The sequence below is a fragment of the Aspergillus tubingensis genome (assembly GCF_013340325.1).
Source record: "Aspergillus tubingensis WU-2223L DNA, scaffold_8, whole genome shotgun sequence".
NCBI lineage: Eukaryota > Fungi > Ascomycota > Eurotiomycetes > Eurotiales > Aspergillaceae > Aspergillus > Aspergillus tubingensis.
In genome coordinates this window covers 1,176,616-1,203,805 of record NW_023336282.1, presented here as the reverse complement: position 1 = coordinate 1,203,805, position 27,190 = coordinate 1,176,616, and the positions used below count along the sequence as shown (strand labels likewise).

At 51.5% G+C, this 27,190-nt stretch overlaps 6 protein-coding genes and 3 non-coding genes across 9 annotated transcripts; 2 read left to right on the top strand and 7 right to left on the bottom strand.

Annotated features, from left to right (window-relative positions):
* Positions 1 to 280: 280 nt before the first annotated feature.
* AtWU_06748 (pre-rRNA-processing TSR2 family protein) lies at positions 281 to 844 on the bottom strand (the record flags this gene model as incomplete). Its single annotated transcript, XM_035501857.1, has 1 exon — positions 281 to 844. The coding sequence occupies one exon, from the start codon at positions 842 to 844 to the stop codon at positions 281 to 283; it is 564 nt and encodes a 187-aa protein (XP_035357750.1).
* Positions 845 to 1,338: 494 nt separating this feature from the next.
* Positions 1,339 to 1,410, bottom strand: AtWU_t175. The gene has a single exon. It is a non-coding gene; the product is annotated as a tRNA-Glu (tRNA).
* Positions 1,411 to 2,213: 803 nt separating this feature from the next.
* AtWU_06747 (uncharacterized protein) lies at positions 2,214 to 6,880 on the bottom strand (the record flags this gene model as incomplete). Its single annotated transcript, XM_035501856.1, has 5 exons — positions 2,214 to 2,851; positions 2,901 to 3,554; positions 3,603 to 6,437; positions 6,509 to 6,779; positions 6,839 to 6,880. The coding sequence occupies 5 exons, from the start codon at positions 6,878 to 6,880 to the stop codon at positions 2,214 to 2,216; spliced, it is 4,440 nt and encodes a 1,479-aa protein (XP_035357749.1).
* A 561-nt stretch (positions 6,881 to 7,441) lies between these two features.
* On the top strand, positions 7,442 to 9,688 carry AtWU_06746 (WD repeat NOL10/ENP2 family protein; the record flags this gene model as incomplete). Its single annotated transcript, XM_035501855.1, has 2 exons — positions 7,442 to 7,658; positions 7,719 to 9,688. 2 exons carry the CDS (start codon positions 7,442 to 7,444, stop codon positions 9,686 to 9,688), a joined length of 2,187 nt encoding a protein of 728 aa, XP_035357748.1.
* Positions 9,689 to 11,006: 1,318 nt separating this feature from the next.
* AtWU_06745 (putative autophagy protein Atg13) lies at positions 11,007 to 14,075 on the bottom strand (the record flags this gene model as incomplete). Its single annotated transcript, XM_035501854.1, has 3 exons — positions 11,007 to 13,568; positions 13,663 to 13,761; positions 13,839 to 14,075. 3 exons carry the CDS (start codon positions 14,073 to 14,075, stop codon positions 11,007 to 11,009), a joined length of 2,898 nt encoding a protein of 965 aa, XP_035357747.1.
* Positions 14,076 to 17,299: 3,224 nt separating this feature from the next.
* On the bottom strand, positions 17,300 to 17,385 carry AtWU_t174. Its single transcript is given in 2 exon segments — positions 17,300 to 17,335; positions 17,348 to 17,385. It is a non-coding gene; the product is annotated as a tRNA-Lys (tRNA).
* A 266-nt stretch (positions 17,386 to 17,651) lies between these two features.
* AtWU_t173 lies at positions 17,652 to 17,737 on the bottom strand. The gene is given in 2 exon segments: positions 17,652 to 17,687; positions 17,700 to 17,737. It is a non-coding gene; the product is annotated as a tRNA-Lys (tRNA).
* Positions 17,738 to 18,810: 1,073 nt separating this feature from the next.
* On the top strand, positions 18,811 to 23,881 carry AtWU_06744 (BTB domain and ankyrin repeat protein; the record flags this gene model as incomplete). The annotated part of the gene is made up of 3 exons (XM_035501853.1): positions 18,811 to 21,904; positions 21,958 to 22,075; positions 22,129 to 23,881. The coding sequence occupies 3 exons, from the start codon at positions 18,811 to 18,813 to the stop codon at positions 23,879 to 23,881; spliced, it is 4,965 nt and encodes a 1,654-aa protein (XP_035357746.1).
* Positions 23,882 to 24,602: 721 nt separating this feature from the next.
* Positions 24,603 to 26,612, bottom strand: AtWU_06743 (uncharacterized protein; the record flags this gene model as incomplete). Its single annotated transcript, XM_035501852.1, has 1 exon — positions 24,603 to 26,612. The coding sequence occupies one exon, from the start codon at positions 26,610 to 26,612 to the stop codon at positions 24,603 to 24,605; it is 2,010 nt and encodes a 669-aa protein (XP_035357745.1).
* Positions 26,613 to 27,190: the final 578 nt, after the last annotated feature.

Here is a 27,190-nt window from a genome sequence, read left to right as displayed (position 1 = left end):
TAGATTTTGCATTCCCTTGCTTGTTGGTTTTGCAATAAAATTCTCATTGCTATCATTTCACGCATTCTACTGCTTTTCATGATTTGGATAGTCAAAAAGATTCACTGCGCGCATGAATCACACAGCTGTAGCATAGACAAACAGCCAGAATACATGAAATAAGGCGTCTATTCTATGGGGAATCAACCAGCACCAGCACCAACAAACAACTTCTAACAATACCAATGAAGAACAAACATTCCCATCATTAAAAGAAGAAAAGAAGATAAAAAACAGAGATTTACCTCCTCTTCTTCGAAACAACAGTCATAAACCCATCCTCATCCACCTCAGGCTCAACCTTCTCCCTCGGCGCCCTCACCAACGCCGGCGCCGGCGCATCATCCATCTCCATATCCTCATCCTCATCCTCCTCACTATCATCATCATCCTCCTGATCCTCCCCTCTCTTGAATCCCTCAATTCCCGAAGCAGCACCCTTCTTACTCTGCCACTTCTCCCACATCTCCTGAATAGCCCCGAACTCGCCCTTCTCCGTCTGCCCCTTCATCTCCATAATCTGCACAGCAACCATGCCCGCACTCTCATCATCCACCACTACATCGAACTCATCGTTCATCACCTGAATAAGCACGTCCTCGAGATCCTCGGCGTCCGTTTCGGGTCGCTCCTGGATCATCTCCGAGATAGCGCCGCAGAGCCAGTCGCGCTTGTCGGAGGAGGTCGGGCCGCCCCAGTTGGATTGCACGGCCAATGTGAGGGCGGGCCAGGCGTTGATCGCGAGGGTTATCCCCAGGTCGAGGTATTGGGTTGCTGTTTGGGGGGGTTGTTGGGTGGTGGCCATTTTGGTTGTGATATGGTGGGGCGGGGTCGGAGGTGGGTGTGGTGGTGGTTGTGTGGTTGGTGGGGAGGAATTGGAGGGATTTGTTATTGAGGGGTTTGTTGGAAGTTGTTTCTCGTTATACGTATGTGTAGATTGAGGTGATATTTATGTTGGAGGGAAGGAAGATTGCTGCTGGTGCTGGTCTGCGCCTGAAATTTTTTTGGATTTGGATGATGGTGGTTATCGGGGTGTTGATTAGATAGATAAGAGGTCATGTGATTGTGTGTTTCTATGGTGGGGAATTGGATTGATTGATTCATGGATTGCAAGGTACTTGGGGATTGGGGACCTTGTAGGTTTGGTCTACGTGGATTGGGGATACATAGCTGTGGATCAATGACAGGCATGGGATAGGAATAATGATACTTGTTGAGTGATGCATGTAGCTGGTTGATCTGAAGCGGAAGATGATGTGGTAGGTGGAGGGGGGCAAAAAACAAAAAGAAATGTTTAAGCTCCGATAGGGGGAATCGAACCCCCGGCTGCCGTGTGAGAGACGGCGATGTTAGCCACTACACCATATCGGATTCTTGTTGAAGAAAGCGTGTTTATTTTCCGTTATATCCCTTGGGCAATAAGCCAGGAGCCTTGTGCGACAGCAGCGAATGTTTGAAGGCACAATTGATGGATACATTATATGTTGATGTTGAATATTGTTGAAGTTATTGCATAGCACTCTACCAGTTTATGCATTATCTTCATACACAGCAGTATGTTTCGTGGGGTTTGGTTCTGTAAGGCTATACTATACCCGCATGATGGGGCTTGTGTTCACGATAAATAGGAACTCGAGATGCATAGTGTCGGACATATGGGTTATTGGCCTATTAAGATGTGTATGTAGATGCTATCGGGGATCTTGTCGATATGGACGCATGTACTCGCCCTACTGGTCATAGCTCAGGACGTGCAATTATCATGATCCTACTACCACCCGAGCTGAAATATATATCGGCACCGGGGAGCAGTTCGAAATGGAACGATTCCAGAGGGTGAACTAAGATCATACAGTTGAATTGACCCAATATATCAATAATATAGCACATTGCCATATGGTATTACATTGCTAGATATCGCCATAAATATGTAAAGATGTATGCCCCGGCCTCTATTCCAAACCCATACTCAACATTCCCGCCCGGTCCGAATCCAAAACAAACCTGCGTAGTGGTATAACCTATTCTGCCTGAGAAAAAAAACAAACTATGTACATAAGTGAAGAGAAATAGGGTAGAACACATGAAGCAAGAAGCCAGCCGTGTTCCCCTAAACGCCACATGATCGCTCGACCCGCAGACATGGTATAATGCCAACAACATGAAAAAAAAGATCACAATGCATAGCTGAGAAGAGTCTGGGCTTTGATTGCCGTAGCCACATGCCACGGTAATGTGCCTTGCTGCACAGTGCGCGTACCCCTGGCTCTGGCCAGGGTTGCGAGGTCGCGATACATACCCAGAATCTCCCGTAGGAGAGTATCATATGAAGATGGGGAACGCCGTGCAAAGAGTATATTGACACTCATAGTATATAGGCCATCTCCATCAGTAGAGCCCTTCCTGCGAAGAAGGTACCCGCTTGCCAATGCGGGACGATACTCCGTCTGATGCAGAGAGCTGTTGAGACGATGTGATAACACTACCCCCCATGTCTCATCGTAGATATCCGTAAGGAGGGACTCGGATTCAACTTCCGGGAGGGCATCCGTTGGGGTGGAGGCATTCGCGGGTGCACCCCAGCCACCCGGGGGTGTGGGCGCGGTACCGAACTGGTCCGGCGAAGAGACACCGGCGCCGAGGTTCGGTGTAGCAACAGGTGTGGATGAAGGCTGCTGATTGAACATGCTCAAGGGAATGGGGAGATAAGGCGGCTCGAGATGTAGGTCAGGAGGAGTGGTCGCGCCCAAGATCACCAGATCCAGCGTCATGGATCTAGCCTTGCCGTACTGATCTGCAAAATTTGTCCACGCTTTTTATCTGTTAGCTCTGAACCGGCAAAATATGGGGCGTGCGCTTACTGTCAACCTCCTCCTGGTCCACAGGGTCAGTGCTGACAATGATGACCTTCCAGCGCGTCTGTATCGTATCCATGATATCCCTTGTTGCCTTCCATACTTCACCCCGTACCTCCGGGAGAGGCCGAGCTGCAACAGAGTTACGATAGCGAAGGCAATATGACATGTTCCGTTGAAGTGCCCCAAAGTTATCAGACCAAGCCACACTCATCCAACGTTGATCCAGACTTCGGGAACAAGCAATATGGAGATGCTTGCCTTCCTGCAGCGGCGACGAACCCTCCGATGACAGTTTAAAGCCAATAGATCTAGGAATAGGCTCTGCAAGCAACACCGGCGGTGCGCAATTCACCGGGCCCACATCGGACGATTTAGGCGGACATCGACTGTACACTTCGAGGGCCAGGTTCAAATATTCGGCCTGGGGAGGAACAACGAGAGATTCGGCCGAAGTGACAAAATCCATGGGGATTATCTGAAGAACCAGCTCGTTCAGCTGACGTGTCTGTTGCTTGTCAGCTTCCGCGATGTATTGCTGGAAAAGAGACCAGAATGCAGCGCAGATATCCACCAATGATGCGGCGTGAGTAAAAGGATTCACTATGTAAACTACAATGTTGCTATCCTTGCTTGGCGGAGTACTCAAAAACGCAGACCCTGTCTCAGTCAGAATAAGCAAATTCAACATTGTCGGATATGGCTTACCGAGCACTCCACAAATAGTCTTTAGTGACTGTATGACCTCGGAGTAACGTGGGTCTGCTGACGGACTGATGTTCCAGGAGCCCAGTCCACGGTCGAAGACATTGGAACTTTCGCCTCGACGATGCTCGCCAAGGTTGCAGCCCGAGTAGACCAGTCCAAGCCGCTCTAAGAATGTGTCGGCTGCTCGAGCAGCAAAATGAGGATGTATGCAATATGCGAGAACGTCCTTTTGCCCATGCGCAGGTTCCAGCCCGAAAGTCTCCCAAAAGGATATCGCCGGAGGTAGTGTCTCCAGGAAATCCTTCCCCCGACGCACGCGCAAGTGCGGTGGGGGTAATTTCACTATGGTGCCCTTTCCAGTCTCTCTACGTTGAGAGGACTGACGCGGGTTGGCACCGTTGGATGACGAAGGCGAAAGCGCATTGGAATCTTGCAACGAAACAAAACTGTTCAAGTCCAGTCGCTCCATCCCACTCACCAAAGCTGCATCACCCTGAAGAGTCTCGAGAGGGCACACCTCATCAGCATAATCAAGCAGACTAAGGGTTCCATCTATCTTATGGTCCAGAGATGATTGCGTCACTTGGTCAACCAATAACTGAGCAATTTGAACCTGTATGTCCTTGCGAATAAGCACCGGCGAGACCTGGTTCTGTGCCAGGGAGAAATAGCCCGCCATTGACCAGTCAGAAAAGGTAGACAGGAAATTTCCCAGGAATACCGAGTCTTCCGGTCTCTGGGCTGTAGTTTCCTGACCAGTTCGGATAGTTGACTTGTCCTGGGATAAAGCTAACGAGGTTCCCGAATTGGAGCGAGTACGTTTCCTTTTTCTGGTTGAAAACGTGGCAGGCGAGAGGCCACTTTCAGAGGCACTCTCATCACTGTCGGCACTTACACTGCTGCTCATGTCCGAATCCGATGAAGATTCTTGCATCTCCTCACTATAAGGAGATCCGTAATTGTCGGGATCCTTTGACGTGCCGCTTTTCATCTTTCCGCTGTGACGTGGAAGGCCAACAGTTGGGATATCGCTTGTGACGGTGTCTGGCCCCTTGTTCCTTTCAATCCCACGAAGATTGAATCCAAACTTTCCATCAGCGCCGTATTTCTGGTCCCAGAGGGACATGTTTTGTTTGAAAGCAACTGCATTGTAGTAACCTGGCCCCTGCCCTTTCTTGGCAGGCCGTTGACTTTCAGGTTGCGACTCCGCGAACAGGATCTTCTTGACCTCCACCGGACTCAAGGGAGGACTTATTGTTCGGGGTTTGTCCTCCTGAGGCGTTAATACAGGTGCCTTGGCCTCCTGGGGCGTTTTCTCGGGCTGCAGGTCTGCTGTAGCGGCCACGGGACTCAACTGAGCACTTGCAATATTCATGGCTGGTGTCTGTTCAGGTGAAGCCTGGCCGTCCACAGTTGGTTGGATCTCGGGCTCATCGGTATCCATGAACCCAGACAATTCTTGAATTGCTTCAGCCTGTTCGCCAACACCTCCACGGTCGAAGTCTGGGTCGTCAAAGAAGCTGAAATCAGCATCGGTGATTCCTTTGGTGCCAAAGTCTTTCTCATTGATATCTCCGAATAAATCATCGTCGTCGTTCGTATCGTATAGGCCCGAACCAACCACAAGTCCTGCCGACGGGCCAAAGCTTATCACATCCGTTCCAGTTCTCTCTTTACTGAGTTGACGATGATGATTTTGCCTGTCCTGTTGCATAAAGGTCGAGCTTTGCTCAATGTCGTCCGCGAAGGCATCGGAAGTAACCATGGGATTTAGGCCTGTTGCGGCGGCCCCATCAGGCGGTGTTGGGTATACAAGACTAGCAGTTTGAAGGTCAGGATACTGCGACGCTCGAGAAAGGCTTTCGATCCCCTCGGGCAGGTTAAGTAGATCGGGAGATGATGCGTCCTGATCCCTAGTCGGCGCTTCTTGATGGACGGACGGAGGCTTAGGGCTCGCCTCGGCAAAGCTAAGTTTCTCTGTTACACGCCATTTCTCTGCGAAATCTAGAGGGTCACCAGCAATGGATGAGACACCTTCCATTTCACCATAGAACACTGAAGATGCTGATTTCGTTCTCCTGAAGCAGTAAATAGCTGGCCAAAGAATCCGCTTTAGGGGAAGCATGGAAGCGCCTTCCTCGCTGGGCCGCCAAACTTCCCCGGCGAGTCTAGAGTAAAATGGTTCCCAAACTTCAACTTCAACCCAAGCTTCATCATCGATGCCATCCACAGGAAGACCAAAATTGGAAAGCCACCAGAGCACATTGACCTTCCACTGTTTGCGAGTTGCCGGGCTGGACTTCTCATTCCCTGAGCCCCCAACATTAGACGGATACGGGGATCCTGCGTTCAGCTGGGGCGGATTAGCGGCGACAAGTCTGGCAATCGACCCACTTGGAGATAGCCAGAGGTCAGTGCCCGGTGGAGTGTCGTGTATGCTCGCAGGGACTTCTTCCGGTGTGAGCAACCGCGTTAAGCCAGCCTGCGATACAGTCTGTAGAGCTACTGTTAGCTTTCCGGGAGATGTCAGCTGGATCTGAAGCGTAGTTAAAGACGGTGCCAAAGCAAGGTCGTTCTTGGAAACGTGAGAGTTGTCGCAGCCATCTTTTTCAACAACGGTAAAGAGAGTACGTGAGCCGAGGGGAATTGCGTTGCGTTGCCGGACTAGTTGGAGGCTAACTGCTCCACTGACGGCCGAAATGAATGATGCGTAAATAGTAGCGAAAGGTGTCATGGCGTTCGGCCTCTGTGATCCCGCGGTCCCCGACGCATTTTGTGTTTCTGTCGAGAGATTCTTGACTAGATCCAACGCAGAAACGTTGCCAGAAGAGGAGACTGTGGTATATTGTTAAAAACCAACATCAATGTGTAGAGTTGAGGAGTATATTGATAAAGCGCAAACACACCTTTCAGAGTAGCCGAGCCAATGGCGAGGCGACCTGAATCGTCTCTGCCATCATTCGGAGATAGCGGTAATAGGCTTTCAAAGCCAGGAGTAGCAGAAAAGACCCATAAACATAATCGTCTGGGGTAGCTTGAAACCAAGCAATTTCGGTCCCTTAGCTGGAGCTCCAGGTCCTTGAGACGGCTGAGATGCTTAAGGATGGCGTAGCCATTACTTGGCGACTCGCCAGGATCGTCGGTGTAAATTCTCCAGTAAATATGGGAGAATCCATCCTAAGATACCAAGTTAGGGGCTTTACCGGTATCTTTCTGGGGAGGGAAAAGGAACCTACAATGGCGCGTATGTTGGTGATGGACCCTCCGGGAAAGTCCATGATTTAGTTATAGTCCCCAAGGAGACACCGGCTGTTTTGTATTTCTAGCCAGGAAAGATAGTACAACTGAAAGAGGATTCATTTCCAGCAAGATGCGCGAAAAGGATCATGTCTCAACAAGCCGCCCATAGTACTATTTGTAGACTTTGGGGATAATGCAACAGGTGTCAGTAGATAGATAGGCTCGGAGATGCCATCGCTGTTTTGGGGTGGGAGAAGGGGGGAAAGCTCGCGGGTTTCAAGGAATACCGGGAGGAAAGAGGCGCATTTAAGTATCAGACTAGAGGCGCCATAGACCCAGCGATATGCTCCGAGCTCTGATAAACGACCGAATGGCAGCCGGGCGAGGCGAGGCAGATGCAGAACAGCAGAAGATGCGATGCCATCGAGACCCAACGGAGGTTGCTTCGGCCCGCGAGAGCCAATCATGCGTGATCGACACCCGCAGCGTCACGTGGACCCAGCTATCGCTATCGGCGAACTTTTTTTCGTATCGCCTTTTTTTCCCTTTGGTTCAGCTTCTGCGCTTCAAGCTGGTCTTTTCTCTCTCAGCCCTTCGCCATGAAGCTCTCCAATCAGTCGGAGGTCCCCGTCTATACCATCTCCGGCTCCAACACCGCGCGCCCTCTGCCGGAGTGGCTTGCGCGTCGGAGAAAGCGCAGCTTGAAAAATGACCCGGAGTATGCGAACCGCATCGAACTACTCCAGGACTTTGAGTTCGAAGAAGCAAGTCAATGCGTCCGTGTCAGTGAAGATGGCGAATGGGTCATGAGCACAGGTAGGAACATCTTCCAGACTACCATTTCATTTTTGTAATATTGACATTTTTTTCGTGCAGGAACATACAAGCCCCAGATTCATACCCACTATCTGCCGCAACTTTCCCTCTCATGGGCTCGCCATACAGTAGCCCTGAACACTACTTTCATTCTGTTGTCCTCTGATTACTCCAAATCTCTTCACCTACAGTCCGACCGATCGCTCGAATTTCACACCCCGCAAGGCTGCCACTACACCACGAGACTCCCCAGATACGGCCGTGACTTGGTGTACGATCGGCAATCAACTGAAGCCTTGGTTCCCTCGGTCGGTGTTAAATCGGATGGCATGGGAGAGGTTTTCCGCCTGAACCTGGAACTTGGTCGGTACATGCGCAGTTTCGAAGTCGATGTTGGTGGAGACGATTTCACTTCCAGCGGTGGTGGTACCTTGCAGGGTGGTATCAACACCGGCGCGGTCAACACCGGTGCGATTGCCGAGGAAAGTCACAACCTTCTTGCGTTCGGTACTACATTGGGTACGGTAGAGCTTTGGGATCCCAGAGCAAAGGGCAGAGCCGGAATCTTGCTGCCACCCACTCAGTCTGGCCCTGATGAGCCCCGGCACGAGATCACGGCCTTGGAATTCCACCGTTCTGGCCTGACCCTCGGAACCGGTTCTTCGAACGGTCTCATTCACCTCTACGATCTTCGGTCCCCCGTACCACTACTCAAGAAGGACCAGGGATACGGCTTCCCTATCCACACCTTGAAGTTCCTACAGCCATCAACACACACCCGCGAACAGACTCTGGACCCGAAGATCATGTCCGCAGATAAGAAAATCATCAAGATCTGGGACCCCCGTGATGGAAAGCCCTGGACATCCGTTGAACCGGCCGTCGACATCAACTCGGTCGCATGGTGCAAGGATAGCGGTATGCTCTTGACTGCTAACGAAGGTCGCCAACAGCACTCGTTCTTCATCCCGCAACTGGGTCCCGCTCCCAGATGGTGTTCGTTCCTGGACAACCTCGTTGAGGAGATGGCTGAAGACCCCAACGATCCTAACGCTTTCAGCAGCGGCCAGACCGGCGCTGTTTACGACAACTTCAAGTTCTTGACGGTTCCTCAGCTGAAGACCCTGAATCTGGACCACCTGATCGGCCGAACCAGCCTCCTCCGCCCCTACATGCACGGTTACTTTGTGGCGCAGCAGCTATACGAAGAAGCCCGCCTCATCACCAACCCCTACATCTGGGAAGAAGAGCGTGCCAAGCGTGTTAAGGAGAAGATCGACAAGGAGCGTGAGAGCCGTATCCGCGGCAAGAAGAAGGCCGCCGTCAAGGTCAACAAGAAACTGGCCGAGAAGCTCCTCACCATGGAAGAGAAGAACGAGCGTCGCAGAGCCCAGCGTGTCCTACAAAAGGGTGGAGATGACGACATGGTCGACGCCCCTGCACCAGCCGCAGCAGAAGCAGCACCCACCGAAGAGCCCGGCAAGAACCTCCTGGGCGACAGCCGTTTCGCCAAACTGTTCGAAGACGAAGACTTCGCCATCGACGAGAACTCCCACGAGTTCAGACTCCTCAACCCCAGCACATCCGTTGACCAGCCCCCGAGAAAAGAGCGCGGTCTCACCGCCGCCGAGCAGGAAGCGATTGACGACGTCCCCGGCTCCAGCTCCGACGACTCCGAGTCCGAAAGCGAGCCCGAAAGATTCACCAAGCCAGCAACCTCCGGCAAGATCTCCACGGCCTCCTACAAGCGCACTAACGGCCGCCAACCCCGTATGGAAGTCACTTCTTCGTCCGGCGTCGGCGCTACTCGCGATCGTTCGTTCGCTGCGCGCGCCCAGAACATGCAGTCTCGTCAGAAACCCACCCGTCGCAGAGGTGTCGTCGGTGAGAGAGAAGTCACCTTCCAGCCTGCAGGCAAGTCCCGGCAGCAGCAGAACAGGGCTCCGGCTCCCACTGCTCCCGCCAACAACACCAGCTTCAAGGCTAAGGAGCGCCGAAGCGCCTCGGGTAACACTTTCCGGAAGATGTGATTTGGCAACAAGTCGAGAATCCCCTTCTGAGCACTGGCAGTTCATATATACCATACATATATACTCCCCAGAGCTCTCCTACAGCCGGCAGAGACAGGCACAATCTGTCTTGCTCCCCCCATCCATCATCTCCTTATTACCTACCTACATGGCCGGTTCCCGAAAATATGCACGCCCACCACCCACTTCACTTCTCTCCTCCTGCTGGGCGATACTAGACTCATCTCATGTCTATTTTTATCAACAATCAGAGATATGACATGACATGCAGAAGACGGTGTAACAGGCCACGTGGACCCTGCTACCATCCATCATCATCATCTGCATGTCCACCCGCCTCTCCTTAGGAGGCCTCCGACGAAAAATCATCGGGATAAGTCGGGAAAGAAAAACGAATCACACTATTCAAGGAAATCCTGGCAACGAGATTCCTTGGATCAGCATGTGATAAGCAGATACCCACCCTCAACTTCAAAATAATTGTTGTCCCTTGTACTGTACATAGATCTAAAATTTGAAGGAAATGAGAGAGATACAAAAGCATTGTGTGCATGATTGGAGTAAATTAAAGGCGTTAGTCAGGTTTTGAGAATTGTAATGAAGCTTGAGGTATTATGTGGTTTTGGTAGCATGCCATAAATTCGTCATTTGTTAAATCATGATAGATTGCGTTCCGATTCATTGATAGCTATCCACAATGAGCACAACAAAGCAAGCAACTTCAGGCCTTCCTCTGGGCCTGTATACCTCTGATTACAGATCACTCAATGACGCTAACCAAAGACAAAGAAAAGTCGAGTCATCAGGAAGAAGTGTAAACCCAGACGGCGCGAGTGTAAGAAGAATAGTAAAATGAGAAAAAGAACGAGGGATAGATCAATATCCCCATCTTCAAAAAGGCAGACAAAAACAATTGGATACAACGGAACCCAAAAACACTATTCACTCCAGAATGCAGACGGCCGTTTAAGCAAATTTTGACACCAGAAATTAAAAAACAATAGAACCTTGAGAAAAAGCCCCTTATATCATCCTCTATTCGCCTTTCCGGGTCGCACATGGCCGTATCGCTTGCAGATCAGTCTATAAAAGTAGATCACTGTGAGTAGGGGAAAAGAAAAAAAAAGTAAGGCATGGCCTCATAAAAAGACAGCATCAGAAGAGTGAAGTTTAAGAAAAAGCAGAAATATAGAGTTTGAGAAAAAAGCCCTCAAAATGGCAGCTTCCAACAGAGCCTTCAAATGCACGCACGCATATTAAAGGAGTCCGACAACATGATAGGGGAATAAGCGAATGAGGACTAAATTTGGCGTCTCCATTAGAGTCGCCTACCTTGGTTGCCATGTCTGCCTTCTTCGAAGCTTCGCCGGGAGGCCCCGAAATCGCTCATAGCAAACAATAGCGGCTCGTCCTCTTCAGCTTGTGATGGTGGCGGAGGAATGTTTCGGCCCGAACTTGGTCGTCGCCCAGCTCCCCTACGATCTTCAACAGCCGAGGTGCCGCTGTTACTGCCACTTGCATTGCCATCACGATCGTGATCGCGCTCAGCGAGATCAGAAGGAGCGCCGCGCGCAAGACTACTCGATCCGGAGCTGAGGGAGTGCGGCCCACCAGACAGCCCTCGCCCCCGAGAAAGGCCGAAGCGTGGTTGGTAGATATGATTGTTCGACGGCGACGGTGTCGCTGTTGGCCCTGACAGTGATGTCCGCTTGTGGGGGCTTGTTCGGTGCCCCGTTGAACTCGACCTTCGGCTCGGATCTTCGCTGACCGAAGGGGGACGCTGTTCCCTGCGCGTTGGCTGGGTGGTTGATGTAGCCCCTTCCAGGTCATGCTGTCTCTGTAGGGCGCTTAAGCTATTGTGTGATCTCTCCTCAGCCCCGAGGCTTACACTGCGCAGATTGAAGGGGAATATCTCATCATCATCGGCCGCAACTGGTGGAGGGGGTGGAGCAGCAGAGCTGGGCCGACGATAAGGTGGGAATGGCAACCCTGGTGACGTAGGAATGTCAATGGCATTCACCGTTGCGACGGACGGGCGATGGGGTATGGTCGGGCCCTCGGGAGTGTAATCTCCGACCGAGGAGGGTTGCTCGCGACCTCTATCGTTGCCATAATCAACGATGCTGTTAGAACTGAGGCGAGACGGAATGGCCGGAGTATGTGGGGTATGGGGTGAAATGGGTTTTCCCGGAGAAGAGGCCGTCGAAATCGAAGTACCTGCCACCATGGGAGGCACTCCCGAGAGCTGCTTGCTCGAAGAGGTGGACGAGCGCTGCAAGAGCATAGACGATGACATTGACTCCGACAGTTGTGCGTTCGAATCTCTCATTCGCTGGAACCGGGTCAACGCAGCCGAAGTAGCCGTTGTCCGGCGTGCAGTCACATCAGCAGAAGCCGAGTTTGATGTTTTCAAGAGATCTTTCCTCAAATCCAGCATCTTCAGGAACTCCGTGATGTTCTCATCGTCTGCATGAATGGAATCTGCACTTGTCCCCGTGGCTTCAGCAAGTAAGCCTGACCCAGGTTGAGGGTTGGAAGACGTTGCACTGGTCTTGCCACTCGAATTTTCGTCGTCTATTTTGTTGATGTTGCCCGAAGAAGGCCTACCCCGTCGATGAGTGAAGGCGCTACTGTACCTTGCGGTTGGCGTAGGCCGAGGTGATGCCGAATTGGAAGAAGTAGCTGTAGTCTCAGAAGCCCCGGGCAATGGTAAGGATTTGCGAGCGGAAGCTGCCATGGACGGCGGTGGCATGTTCTTTGGTTCTGGGAACGAAGGGCGAGCCATTGTCCCTGACCGGGGCGACATACCCAGTGGAGGATCAACAAGAGATGGCGACGCAGACAATGGTGGTGCTTTGAACGGAGGGAAAGAGATAGACGATCGTCTAGCAACGCCCGGGCTACTTTCATTTGCCAAAACAGCAGCACGGCCCAGAGGACTTGCTTTCACAACTTCTACAGGCTTCCGGGAAGAGGAACTTGGAGGGGATGGCGAGGCAGCTCCTGATTCGCGGGCGGCACGAAGAGCTGAAATTGGACTCGCACTGGTCGTAGGGCCGACGTGGTGGAACGTCGAAAGACTCCCATAAGCTCGACTTGGGTCAGGGTCTTCGACAGTTCGTTTCTCGACAGGAGCCGATCCGACCCCGGAATTGGCGGCCTTGAGGTTGGAATCCCTGCTAGGAAGTGAAGGGCGGAAGACTTCATCGTCGGCTCCCATGAATCGGGAACTCAAAAGAGCTTCCGAGTCGTCCACTCGAAACTCACAGCTTGTTCGATAGGTCACTTGGATGGAAAGGTGTCCAACCGGCGACTCCGTGGTCCCAAAGGTGTACGTATCGACCACCCTATTAGGGCTGTCGAATAGCGGCGTAGTCAATCGATCCGGCTTGGAGTCATCCGGATTGGGCTTCCCAACCAAGATACGATACCTGATTTTAAGCGCCGGGTGCGTATGAAGCCTCCCGTTGCGCTTTGCGAGTTTCCATGCGGGTAACAACTTGGAGTAGGTGAATAACGTTCTGAACGTCACAATACTCTGCTTATATATTTTTGGCAGATTTGAGCCAAGATCTGCCGGTAGCGCCTTGTTAGGCGTATTCCCCAGTTCCACCCTCCATCGCTCTAGAATAACATCCTCGGACCTAGACGATAACGGCCCCTTGGCATGTGCCTCTGAAGACCTAGAAAGAGATTCCAGAACATCAAATCGTTTCCCTTGCTCATCCAAGGCAACGAGACTTTGGTTATTCGTCAGATCCTTTGTATCCAGATACGTCTCGATGATCAACGGTGGAGGCGATTGTTCGCTAACGTCGTTCGTTCGCCAAAATCGGAGCTCCTCTCGGAGGGCATCGATGTCTTCTAAATCGATGGCGAACTGGAAGATGGAGCAGATTAATTAGCAAAGTACATGGATACTAGGTATAATTGATGGGAAGCAGAGGCTCAGCATGTTTGGGGACGTAGCATACCCATCGATTGACTTTGGGATTTAATTTCGGTGTATCTTCTGAGCGAGAGAAGTCGATCCGAGAGGCCAGTATTACTAGAGCAGCTTTTGTGTGGTAATTCTAGACGCAATATACAATTAACCAATGGGCCCTTTGTTACATAGATAAGGGGACTAGAAGCCGGGTTCAATCCATACCGATACGAGCTGATTGAGCTTCGTTATTGCTTCTTTCGCTGGGCGTGAACTGGACGTCTGTCCAGATGACCTAGCCTCCGTCTCTATTCCCAATCCCCGTGTAAGTTGTACCCTGGGGTCGAAAGCTGGAGAGTTCGGACGGAGATCTTGATCTCTGCGGTCATCGGAGCGGTTTGCGCCCGGCCTGGATGCGGAGGGAGGCGCCGCAGGCGCCGGAGATCGGGGGTGTTGATGCATAATGTGAACTGCGGATAATTTAGGGAAATGGATATGAATCGTAACTGAGTCGTCCTCGAGTGGAGACAGCGTCCAGAACGACCGCTGCGTGTATGTCTGTAGATCAAGGAAACGGGGAGGTGACGGTCCCACTGCGGAAGGCCATGCTAACAAGCCCAACAGCCCGAGTTAAGGTCGACAAAGGGAGAAAGATGGAAGAAGGAGAGAAAGGCTGAGCGCTAAGTAACAGGCACTGATTGAGATAAAACGAGGGACGCCGATATCATCGTTTGCTGTGCTCAGGCAACAATAAGATGTTGGAGTATTTGGAGCATGCGGTCTAGACAACCTTGGGAGCTTCTCCGCACTGACGACTTTGGGCGGATCCAGGCGTCCGGGGGTGCACGGCGTTCTCACCGTAATGGGGAGAACCAAGGGGTTTTAGGAACGCATGGTTGAGAACTACAGATGAGGGAAGTAGGAGTGGATCGCCAAAGGGGAGGGGAGGAGGTTGTAGTAGGAGAGTAAGATCCACAGAGAAAGGACGATATGTAGGAAGTGGAAGAATGGAGAGGAAAAGGAAAAGAGAGAGAGAGAGGGAGAGGGAAGAGAGAGAGACAGGCGTTATGGTAATGAAAGTCAGTCAGTTCAGTCAAGCGTACGGGCGCAGAAGGTCTGTGACGCACACCCGGTGACTCGGTGGTTTGAAAGGAAGCAGGTCAAGTGCGAGCGGTCAGTCAGTCAGGCTGACGGGTGCCACAGCAGGTTCCCCCAAATGAAATAACCCATGCGATCTGGGACAATACAATCAATGGCTACGAGAAGATCAGACTAATCAGTAAGGGAGGGAGTCTTCCACTTGATCGAGGGAATGCTCTTGTGCTCTGTCTGTATTTTTGGGCGGACCAAGATTATGGTGCAGGAGGTTAGCAGTTGCAGCTGGAAAGATTAAAACGGGCGATTCGAAGGCGGTCAAGCCGCGAAGCTGCGGCTGCAGTTCTGTATGAACCAGTATCAACCAGGTACGGCCCAGTCTAGTGTCTGCGTCACAGAACGGTATTGGCCGAGAGATAAGGAAAGGCTGATCAAGCGGTGATAACATGAAGTCATAGCCTGATAGGCGTGGCTGGCTGCCAACTGGCACGGGGGCCTGCCAGGCAGTCCGTAATTACCCCGTTAGATGCGTGGTATCTTACCCGAATTCGAAAAGAAAAGGGGGGCTCTTGTCATCTGGAACGGTACTACTAAATTCAGACTATCCCCGAATGGGTTAGCCCTCCTAAAGTTACCGCTTGCGCCTGGGCGATCAATCAACTTGCATGATAATCCCTATCCATGACAACATTCCATGCTTTCTAACTTTAGCCATCTCAGTCTTTCCTGTGGTGCCCGCGAAACCTTCGACACAGCAATGTCGTGCTTTTGGCCCGCCGTCGTCGGTAGACGGCAATTTCTTTGAAGCCAAACAGACTTCAGAGCCAGCTCAACTGACAGTCAACTTGGGATGTCTGCGACGCAGACCGACGAAATGGGGGAGGATTGCAGAGCGCCGACAGCCTCCGAGCACCGAGAGCATGGACCACACACCACCAACTGTCCTGGGACTGGCTGCCTCACCTGCAACGGCCTGCAGGTTAGGTGGAGAGCAGACGCCAGTTGCCCGGTCTACAAGGCACTGTACCTTAGTCTGTAGCTATACCTTTCAGCTCGAGCCAATGCAATCTAGTCTACTGTACAACACACTGCCGGCATGATGCACCGGAACTGCGAGGTTTGCAGCCTAGGCGGCTGGCTAAGACCCCTTCAAACAACCTAGACTCCTAACTCATCGCAGACCCCGAATCGGGGGGAAATGATAGGTGATGCATCATCCCCAGGAAAAGCGTGGGACTCTATCGGGGAAAAAAAATAGTATGTTTAAATTTGGAAGTAAAGCAAGCAAGCAAGCCAATGGGAATCGGCTCTGGCGCATCTCTCAAAAGACTTGGATGTGGTTGTTTGGAGCCAGTTGGTGGTACAGCTGTATGCGCTAATCTAGATCAAAATAATAGGGCCTCGACACTTCATCTTTCGTACCTTTGTTTGGGCTGTTTCTTTTTGGTGGCTTTGTAGCCTTGTGGCCGATTGTTGCCTACATGATGATAGATAGAATCCAGTAGTATGTGAAGACCCGTGATTCCTGAGATTACTACAGGCAGCCACAAGCATAGCTTACACACCGCCTTCAATCTCAAGGCACATCTAGCAGTAGCTTTCGTCATGCCTGGGGCATGAAGGTCTACTCTTAGATAGGGCTTGTTGATATTCATTATCGTATCCTATTAAAATACTGCTAGAAATATTTATGTTACCTGATAATAGGTTTCACAAATACTGAGTGCGTTCTCTAATGTAGCTAATCTAGAACTACGGAACAGCTGTGAATATTCTAAATACGACGTAGAAGAAACATCATTGGCAAAAGAGACAGCGAAGCCAAAATATTTAGGAGTCCAGACCCACTGCTCATCGAGAAGTCAGCAAAGCCCTGAAAATTAATTTCCAGTAATTTGAATACGCCTTCAAGCATTATCCATTAGAACATCCGCCCGGGGGCCCTGCAACAATGTGGAGACACTGACATTTCCAGCAAAGGCCTACGCAAGATGTGAGGGACAACGAATGCTTGCTAGTAATTAAAGCAGAGCATGAGAACATGATGTATCCGATCATTGTATGCATCCCTGTAAACTTATCTTGATAAGATGGATGGATATAGGGTCCACCTGACAGCAGGCACAGGGACAAGGAAGTAGGGTCATGTCAGGGTGTTCTTAGTCAGTTGGGATAGACAAAGTAATGCGTCGAGGGATAAAGGAGGATAGAAAGGGGTAATTTTAGCACAACCACTGACTGATATGGATGATGTGACAAAGAAGGATGGTACGGATGGCTATCAATGGTGCAAGGGTTTGAGTCTTGAGTAAAGACAACGAGGATGGCGACAGCATAGAATACATTTCGAGAGAGGTAGTAGTCATGGGCGCATGTACAACAAAAAGGAAGCAGGCAAGCGCCTAACCATACACGCTGAAGAGTAGCGAGTCTGATAAGACTGTGTGCAACAGCTTGATTGTATGTCCACCATCACAAATGATGGGCGATACTAGACAAGATTTTGAGATGGTGGTTGATTGGTGTTGGCTGTAGAGGGAGGATATTGCCTCTTCAAAATGAGCAGGGCAGGGACGAAAAATAAAAAAGATCGCCCGATGCGAGGGTCGAACTCGCAGCCTTCGGATTACGAATCATCATAAAAGTCCGACGCTCTGACCAATTGAGCTAACCGGGCAACTTTTGATAACGTGACAGCCTATCTATCTGATTTGAATGCATTGGAACGGTAGTGGGCTACGTTGGCCAATGTTCGACGGGTGGAGAAGTGTGCAGATCCACCTGTCAACCGCTTTTACATAGAAAGCGACAGAAGATGGCAAAAATATTATATAATTCGAGTTATCATGTTCTCCACCTTTTTAAATGGTAGCCCAACCGTGGCTGTTATCATAATGTCGGCAAAAATGGGAGACAACCATGGTCAAGGTGCGAAAAAGAAATCGCCCGATGCGAGGGTCGAACTCGCAGCCTTCGGATCACATGTGATCGTAAAAGTCCGACGCTCTGACCAATTGAGCTAACCGGGCAATTGTTGGCGGATCTCCGGATGATTTGATACCTAAACCAGCAGACTAACTTAGGGCATAGCAATGGATAGATATGTAGCCAATTTTCTTATGCGATACGCCAGGCTTATGGTAATAGTGTCCAGATGAGGTCTTGTGGGATCGCCCCAATCAGAGTTAACACTGTCGGGGAGGATGAGATTAAAGATGAGTTACTACTAAATATGTAGTATGCCTATCAAGCTGCAGGCGATAGTCCTGGTGCTGTTGAGCATTAAGTGTAACCGACCGAACGACGGGGATCTACAACAGATATACTTACGGTAGTAGCACGGGGCTGTAGGGCATGAGATATGCTAGTACCCCTGTTCAGTACCTGGATGTAATACCAATGATCTCACATACCAGTATCAATAACAGAGATATTAAATCATGTACCAGATGATGGTTACACATTTACCTCACGGCTGTAGTACTTCTTAAAAAGTTTCATTAATGAAATGCTCCTCGCCGTACCGTCGGGGAACATGGAGGGGAGCGCTGCTGCGATTGGCCACCGCCCGGAGAGTATTATCCACGGATCAGAAGGAAAGGCATAATCAGTCTGTGCTTCCCTGCGAACACCCTCCAGTCCATCTTACTTCCTGTCCGGCTAATGGCCTCCATCCCTCCTTGAACCCGGTCATCCGACTTGATTTCGCGGTCGCGTACCTTCCCTCCAGCTTACCCGACGCGCTGAGCCCTTCCCTCCCCCGCTGTTCACCAAGACTCCGAGTCCAATATTCGTCCCCCGGTATAGCTACTTATCATCGCCACCGCATTTCCGCGTTCGATTGGCTTCAACTATTCTCATCGGCAAAGAGCCATCACCTACAGCGTCCCAAACTTCCATCTACGGCCCTGACGTATCCCTCTCGAAAAACCTCCGATAAATTGCACCCCCGCGTTGACCATCGTCAACCCCTCCTTTTCTGTCCGGTCAGAATACTCTTGTCACCCACACTCTTGCTGGTGCGCCGCCAACCCTCTGCGGTTACAGCGACGCTCTGGTTCTGGGTTGATAAGAGTTTCTGACATACTACAACTTTGAGCACATGAGTAGCAAGCTCTGGGGTTTCTTCTTTTACGATGACGTTGAGAGCTTTCGGCGGTTCCTGGCAACGGCCACCTATACAACGGGTGGCAGCCAGCGGACGGGAACCGGAGGGGCTTCTCCCTTCAAGCCGGGAAGCCCCGGGTCCGTGATAGCCTCCTCGCCAGGTACGTCGACGAAGAGCAGGAAATTGACGGGGACCTCCCCAGGTACTCCCATACCGGATCGAGGTGGTAGCCTGCGCCCTGGCAAGACGCTATCTCGGGAGGAGCTGAATGCCCGAGATCATCATGGTCGAACCCTCCTTCATCATGTGGCGTCTTCGCCAAAAGATACTGCAATCGAATTTGCCATAGCCCTGCTCGAGATTCCCGCTCTTGATATCTATGCGCAAGACTGGGAAAGTGGTTGGACGGCTTTGCATCGAGCTCTATACGCAGGAAACGCAACGATCGCTCAGGCGTTGATGGCTCGAGACATGCGCGACGCTACAGATTTCAGCAAAGCAAGCAACCCCGGGCACCCAAGTGGAGGGTTGATCAGGATCAAGGACCGAGAAGGTTATAGTCCATTCGATGTGTATGGGGCGACGATTGCGACTCGCGATATCAAACGTATCAGCCCCCGGACGACAGCTCACGCCACTCTTCTTGCAGATATGGACAACAGCGATGCTGCTTCTGATGTGTCATCCCATGGAGAAGGCTTTGACGAGGACTCACGTAGTATGAGGAGTATTGTGAAGCCCAGAACCAACTTGTCTGGTGACGAAGTGTTCACCTTTGGGAGTAACAAGAACTTGAACCTTGGAGTTGGCGATCAAGATGATCGTCAATATCCTGAAAGAATCACTCTCAAACGACCCGAGCACCTCCTACAACGCTTTTACCGTGAATTTCTGGAGCAACGGTCGAATGACGACACATTTGACCCCGATCAAGAACCCGGCTACTCAACGGACTTACCAGCGTTGGTAAAGAATAAGCCCATAAAAATCCAGAACATTGTCATGTCGAAGCTTCACACAGCTATTCTCACTACTGACCCCGAGTCTAACCTCTTCCTCTGTGGTTTCGGGCCCGGCGGGCGCCTTGGTACAGGGGATGAGTCAACTCGATTTAGTTTTGTCTGCATAGACACGGGTGGACTCGCAAATAGGAGGGTGGTTTCTGTTGCCCTAGGCCAAGACCATACGTTAGCGATCACTGACCGCGGCGAAATTTTCAGCTGGGGCAGCAACAAGTTTGGCCAACTTGGCTACAGTCTCCCAAGGAGCAACAATCGGGACGACGTGCCTATACAAAATTCGCCTCGACAAATTTTCAATCCCTTCAAGAAAGAGGTTATTCTTGGAGCAGCAGCATCGGCAATTCATTCGGTCGTCTTTAGCACTTCTGGTCTGTACACATTCGGTAAAAACGAAGGACAATTGGGGTTGGTGGACTCTGATGCTCGTTCACTCGAAATCCAAACGACGCCCCGACGGGTAGGAGCATCTCTTTTCAGCGCCCCGATACAAAGTGTATCTGCTATCGATCAGGCGACAGCAGTTCTCCTCCAGAATCATGAAGTCTGGGTATTTTCGCAATACGGCTATTCGAAGCTCTTGTTTCCTTTGGATGTCAGTTCGAGGTTCATAAAGGACAGTTTTATGGCTACACGATATGGTTCATCTGTCAATGAGATCGTTCAGGTCAAGTCGGGTGGAAATACCATCTGTGCGCTGTCCAGCTTTGGTGAAGTATATACAGTTCAGGTCAACAAGACAGAACATCCGCCAGTATCAACTTCAACGACCAACCCATCCAAAACCCGCAATTCTCTGTCCCAGCCGACTCGCGTTTGGTCCATCAAGAAAGCCCATATGGCCGCTGCAGATGTAGACGTGGGGCAGGATGGTTCGATCGTCATTTGTACCGTTTCCGGTTCGGCCTGGAGGAAGGAGAAGCGAGGGAAGACGAAGGATGGCGCATCGAAGGATTACAAGTTTGCTCGCGTACCCGGTTTATCTCGGGTTATTGGCGTATCCAGCAATGCCTTTGGGGCGTATGCAGCCGTGCAACGCGACTCAGAGGTCACGAAAGAGCAAATCAGCGTCGACCAATCTACCTTGTGGAAAGACCTCCTTCCCCTGTCTCCATTCAACTCGCTACAGGAAACTATAGACCCGCGGAGTCAGACTGATGAGAAGGATGTTCATACGGACATGGAGCCTGCCATGGCTATCAGAAGAGCCGTCATGTCGTCTTCAGAGATCGAGCCATTGTTTCAAACCTCACAGTCCCAGCTGGTGCCCGGGACTGTGTGGCTCAGAACGAGCCAATCTGACATACAAGTACCGGTGCATGAATTCATCCTAACAGGACGCAGCTTGGTGCTGCGAAAAGCATTCCAGGACTTCCGCGGTACGGACCACGCCTCTGTTCCTGACACTGTGACAATTCAGCGTGATGATCGGGGCCAGACGCACGTCATTATGCATGGCGTCGATGTACTTACTGTCCTAAACATTGCTTTCTTTGTATACACAGACAGCATCTTGGACGTCTGGCAGCAGGTGCGGTACTCGCCGGAGAGTGCCTCCAGATATCGCCAAGTCCGGAGCGAGGTGATGCGTATTGCTAGCCATTTGGGACTCTCAACCTTGGAGAGAGCTGCTAGGCTTATGATTGAGCCTACCAAATCTCTCAAAGTTGACATGGAGCGAGCTATCAGGGACCCGGCGTTCTTTGACAGTGCCGATGTGGTCATCGAGCTGAATGGGAGCGAAGTGAAGGCTCACAGCCAAATCATTTGTCAGAGATGTCCCTTCTTCAATGCCCTCTTCTTTGGCCGCTCAGAGGGCATGTGGCTATTGTCACGTCGTGCAGACCCGGAATACATGGTTCACATTGACCTCAGGCACTTCGAGCCGAATGTTTTCAACTTTGTTCTTCGCTACATGTATGCCGACACGGAAGCTGAGCTCTTCGATGATGTCCGATCGAGGGATCTGGAAGATTTTATCGACTTGGTTCTCGATGTTGCATTCGTGGCCAATGAATTGATGATCGACAGATTGGCCCAGATATGTCAGAAGATGCTTGGGATGTTTGGTAAGTTAATCCTCTCTATCTCTTGATTCTTGTCACTCATTAACGTACTCTAGTGAACACACGCAGTGTGTGCCATCTACTCAATGCCATTGCTCCGTGTTTTGTGACAGAGTTCAAGGATGCTGCTTTGGAGTACATATGCTTGAATCTAGAGGACTTGCTGGCGAACAGGTAAGAGGACCCCCATTGCACAACAATGTTTGTGATTCTTACATCTTGTGCAGGCTACTGGAAGACCTCGACGACATATTACTCGGTGCTCTTGACACTGTCTGCCGCGACAACCAGATGGCTAGCTTCCCAGTTTCGCGGGGACGAAACACAGAAGAATACGTTCTCGAGAAATACCCCGAAGTAGTGTCTTTAATAGAGGAAGACAGGAAGCGGAGGATTGACTCCATGAGAATCAGGTCTCGCCTCAATCGCATTGACGCCTCCGAGGGCAAGCCACGTATGATGAGCAATGAAAAGGCAGCTGTCTCGCCATTAGCGCAGAGAGTGAAGGCTACCCCAGCGAAGGATAGCTCGACTCCAGCTAGTAGCAGCCCCTTGCTCAAATCGAGGCAGTCTGTGGGCGACTTGATGTTCCAGATGGATGATGAATATCTACTTTCTCCTGGAGAGTCTGGGAAAGGGAAGGGTGTTGTGCGAGAGGATAAATCACCCGCTGCAAATAAGCACAAACCGTCTTTCGACTCGCCCGCTCTTGGGTCTAGCTTAGTCGACGGTGATTCGTTCGGGGGTCGAAGTTACCTGGATGATCAGATGGCCTCCTCGCGAGATCTTGCAGTTCCGGAGTCACCGAGCGAAACTCGCGCTGCCTCGCTTTACAAGAAGAGGAACGGGTCCCTGACCCCGCCAGATGCTCAACCTCCCTGGAGCTCCTCAGCTTTATCCTCGTCCAAGAAGAGTCTCAAAGATATCATGAGCGAAGCTTCGGAAAACCGAGTATCGAACCTCAGCTTGGGAATGGGGGCTCGCCGTGAGAACAACAATGCTACTTCCAAGCTATCCCAGAAGGAACGGAAGAAGATCCAGCAGCAGCAGATGCAAGACATGCTTGCTGCTCAACAAAAGGCGAAGGAAGGACCCCAGAACCCCTGGAAGCTTCCGAGCACGAGCAGTCCCGCCCCCGTCAACGAGCAGCAAGCAAGTCCGTCCGAAGGATCCGCCAGGTCTACTCCAAAGCCCTCGATGACTCTCCGTCAAACGGTTGCTGGCACCCCGCCACCTGGTGCAAAACCAAAGACCACACCTATTCAAGGCCAAGGTCGCAGTACCCCCAACAAGGTCCAAACACCGTCTAAGCCCTCACTTCCAGTGCCATCAACCGCTGCACCATCTACTTCCAACCCCTCAGCAAATCCTCAACCCCCCATCCAATCCATCCGTCACATACCACGACCAGAACCCTACCAAACGAGCTTCCATACTCCATCAGCCAACTCACTTTCACTAGCCACCATCCTCATGCAACAACAAACCGAGAAAGAAGAACTGCACGAAGCTGCCACAGCGAAGCACAATCTCGAAGATATTCAACTGGAGCAACAGTTCCAAGAATGGTGGGACAAAGAAAGCAGACGTGTCCAAGGACTCCCAGAGCCAGGCTCTGCCCCAGACACTACTGCCCAAGAAGCCAGAGACGGCCGAGGTAACCGTGGCCGCGGCAAAGGCCAGGGTCACCAGCAGCGTAAGAGGCGCGGAAAAGGCGACGGCCCCAACGGTACTATTGACACTTCTACTCCACAATCATCACAATCACAACAACCACCACCTTCACAACCTCCGCGGAAGGACCAGCGGCAACAGCAGCAGCAGCAGAAGAAGACACCTTCCGCTCCTCGGCGCGAGCAACAACAACAGCGGCCACAAGCTAATGGCAACCACCCAGACCCAACTAGTGGCAGCTCCCGTCGCGGCGGTAGAGGCGCTGCTCGCGGCCGAGGCAACCGAGAACGCGGGAAAGTTGCTTGAGCATACACACGCTCCTACTTGAATCTTTCTACGACTCTATTTGCCATTTGAAGTAGGGATATGTTTGCATACCCCCTGCTAATATACTTTTATGTGGATCAATGATATATTAGGGTTTTCTTATAGACAGGAAGAGCGATGAGAAGAACGAACGAAAGAGATTTAACGAGCGGGATAGACTTGGACTTTTTTATTTTCTTATGATTTTGGGTAACTGTATGTATGTGTGTGTATTGTATGGTCTATCTGAGAGACGAATAATATTACCCTTACCTCTATTTTCTCTACTCAAGATTAACTGGTTATTCTCTGTAAGTCAGTTGCTGGTTGAGAAATCATGAAACATAGCCGACGTAAGGCGATATAAGCACAGAAGAGGTGGTTGTCACTAAATTGATTACACTATTACGTAAAGAGTATCTATAATCGTAGCACACAAGATAGACAGAGAATGAGGCTGGTAGAGGGAGGCTGAAGGGTAGGAGCGAGAAGAAAAAGCAATTAGAAGAAAAAAGGCATAAGCAACAGCATAAAACATCCCAGGGTGATATCTCATCATGACGCCGTTTACGCAAAAGAAACAATTGACTCCCAAACGACCTTTAGCGCTACATCGAGTAGAACCGAACGCCATGGTTGCTAATAAAGAATAACCGGGAACATGAATAAATGACAGCGGTAAATAGTGAACAGAGGGTGGTGGAGGGGAGTTGTTGTACAACTAGCCGGCGGTGGCCACTTCGCGACTATCCCACATGCGACGGATCATCATCTCCGCTTCATTGGCACGAAGGGTGTCTTCGGTGATGTCCTCCGGGGCTGAACTGCCATGGATGGCTTCGTCAGATGTGGAGAGTATGCGATGGGACGGGTGTTGAGACTTGTGTCCCTGAGCCGCGTCAGATTCGTTCACAAGATCATCTGGTTCTTGGAGATAGGCCTGGGAGACTGAGGTGTGCATGTCGTGATCCCTCTTGCCGATGAGCTGCCTGGGCTCTGGGCTAGCGCTATGGCGACCTGTGCCTTCTTGTAGGAGGGTCAGTGCTGGTGCTGACTTGATCGGCTTGCCAAGTGATGCGCGTTGTGTCACGCTGGAGCTGGCAGCACCACCTTTGAGATCAGTAAGGATCATGTTCAACCGGTTGAAGCTGTCACCCGTGGGAGACTGGAACCTTCGAACGACTGTGAGTTCCAACGTTGTCTTCTCGTACGCTTTGCGGATATGCTTGACTTCATTGTCGTGCACGGCCCCACCTGTGCGGGAAAGCCCGTTGACAAGGGCCCTGCCGGGTTCAAATGGGCCAGCGCCCGGCCGAGCGTGGGTCACAGCAATGAATGCGGGATCTATGGCTGATGGGGAGACCGTTGCAGTTACGCCATGACCGTCAGGCGGCGACGTGTTGAGTGCCGCCGTGCGTTGCAACCAAAGTTTTTGCTGCGTACGGGAATGCGGCTCAGCACCGAGAGGCCTTGAAGGTGGAGAGGCTCGTGGCTTTCTGGAGCTGGTACCGCGAGGGGATGGTGGTGTCTGTGGGTGATAATGTGGTAGAAAGGACGATGGAGTATTCGGGTCGGAGTCGGTACGAGAAAAGGCATGCGGTCCAGTCTTGTTATTAATGATGAACTTCGACACGCCGCCTTCAATTGAAGACGAGGTCGCCTGGGCCTGAGTACCCGGAGTATGCGCCAATGTATTGTGGGACGAAGACAGGGGACGTCGTGCACCATCAGGCCCGGAGGCCAAGTTGGTCAGAGATGCATTGCGCGAGAGCGATTCCACGGCGGTCGGCTTCACCGTGGCGGAGATGGAAGACATGGCGGGCGGTGCTTTGGCGGAATGGGACGGGCTGAGCAGGCGAGCGGCAATATCGGGATGGTCGAGAGCGCGGCCCGCTTCTTCGTGTCTTTCCTCAGAATCAGAACGCTGTTGTGGAGTGTTGTTGTCGTCGTCGTCTTGATCGTCGTCGTCGGATAGGTGGTCTTCGCCGAAACTCTTGCTGGTTGACTCTGGAAGACTGGTTGCTCGAGGGAATTGTGGGTAGGAGCGTTTGACGAAAGTAAGGGGGTCCACCAGCACGGCAGGATTCTCCACACTCTCCTTCGACTGTGCGACCGAGCTGCGCCGGGTACTTTCAGGTGACTGAGTGGTATCTTCCCAGTCAGCGTCGTCGTCGTTGTCGGAATCTGCCAGCTCAAAGCCCACGGTCTTCTTCTTTCCAGAGCTCGAGTGAGGACGGTCGGTGACCAAAGCTTTCTTCCCCAAAACACCCGAAGTATTGCGTCGGAGAGCCGGGCTCGAGTAATTCTTTTTCATCGAACCGGTGCTGCGGTGTGGTTCGTCCAACACCCCATCCCAGCGGACGTGATGCCCCCGGGGGCTTGCAGCGGGTGTTGCGGGTGCGGACTTCTTGCGCTGATGCACGCGAGCGGGACCTTCCGTCGTCGTTGTAGTAGTACCGATCTGGTGGGAGGACTGGTGTCTTTGTAGCTTATTCAGGTTCTTTCCGAAGGAAGGATTGCGGTGATGATTGCGATGACCACCGCCGACCAAATGGGGGCGATGAGGGCGATGAGGAAGCTTCTGAGGGTTCGAGGAGTGAGAGTGAGAGAGCTCGCCTTGGGAGATGGTGGTAGTTGAAGAGGAAGAGCGCGTGACGACCGCATGAGAGGAAACAGCGCGGCGGCCCAGCCCCGGGCGCTTAACTGGGGAGGAAGTGTTGGAGGTCGGCATGGCGGGAATAAGAAATCACAGGCAAGGCGAGTAATACCAAAAAAGCAAGGGCGTCCCGACGACTGAGAGGGGAAAGGGCACACCGGCGAGAGAGGAGAGAGAGGGGGGGTAATCAGCGCCGGATCGGGCGAGGAGCAGCACGTCGGAGGAATAGCGATCAAAGCGATTGGTAGGACTTTCTGCAGTATTAGAGGACCAGCCCAGGAAAGGCAGTATAAGTAAGTAACTTAGAGTCACTGGGTCTCACAACAGCAGAATCCAGAAAGAGAGCTGCAGATAATTAAGTAGGGAAAAGCAAAGAGCGATTGTCTTTCCAGCAGAGATGTGAGGATGCTGGGAAAGCGTGGGGGAAGAAGCAATTGGTGGCTGACGCGAGATGCGTTACACCAGTAAAAGTAACGTAGTAGTTCCGGGAACAAGGAAGCTGAAAAAAAGACGGAGATGTGGAGGGGAGGGAGTTTCGGGTAAAATCAGAGAGAGGGAGAGAAAGTGTTAAGTTAGGGGAGATCGTGAGGGAGAAAGGAGAGAGAAGAGAGAGGTAGTGGATGTAGACTATGTATATAAAGTATGGATGGAAA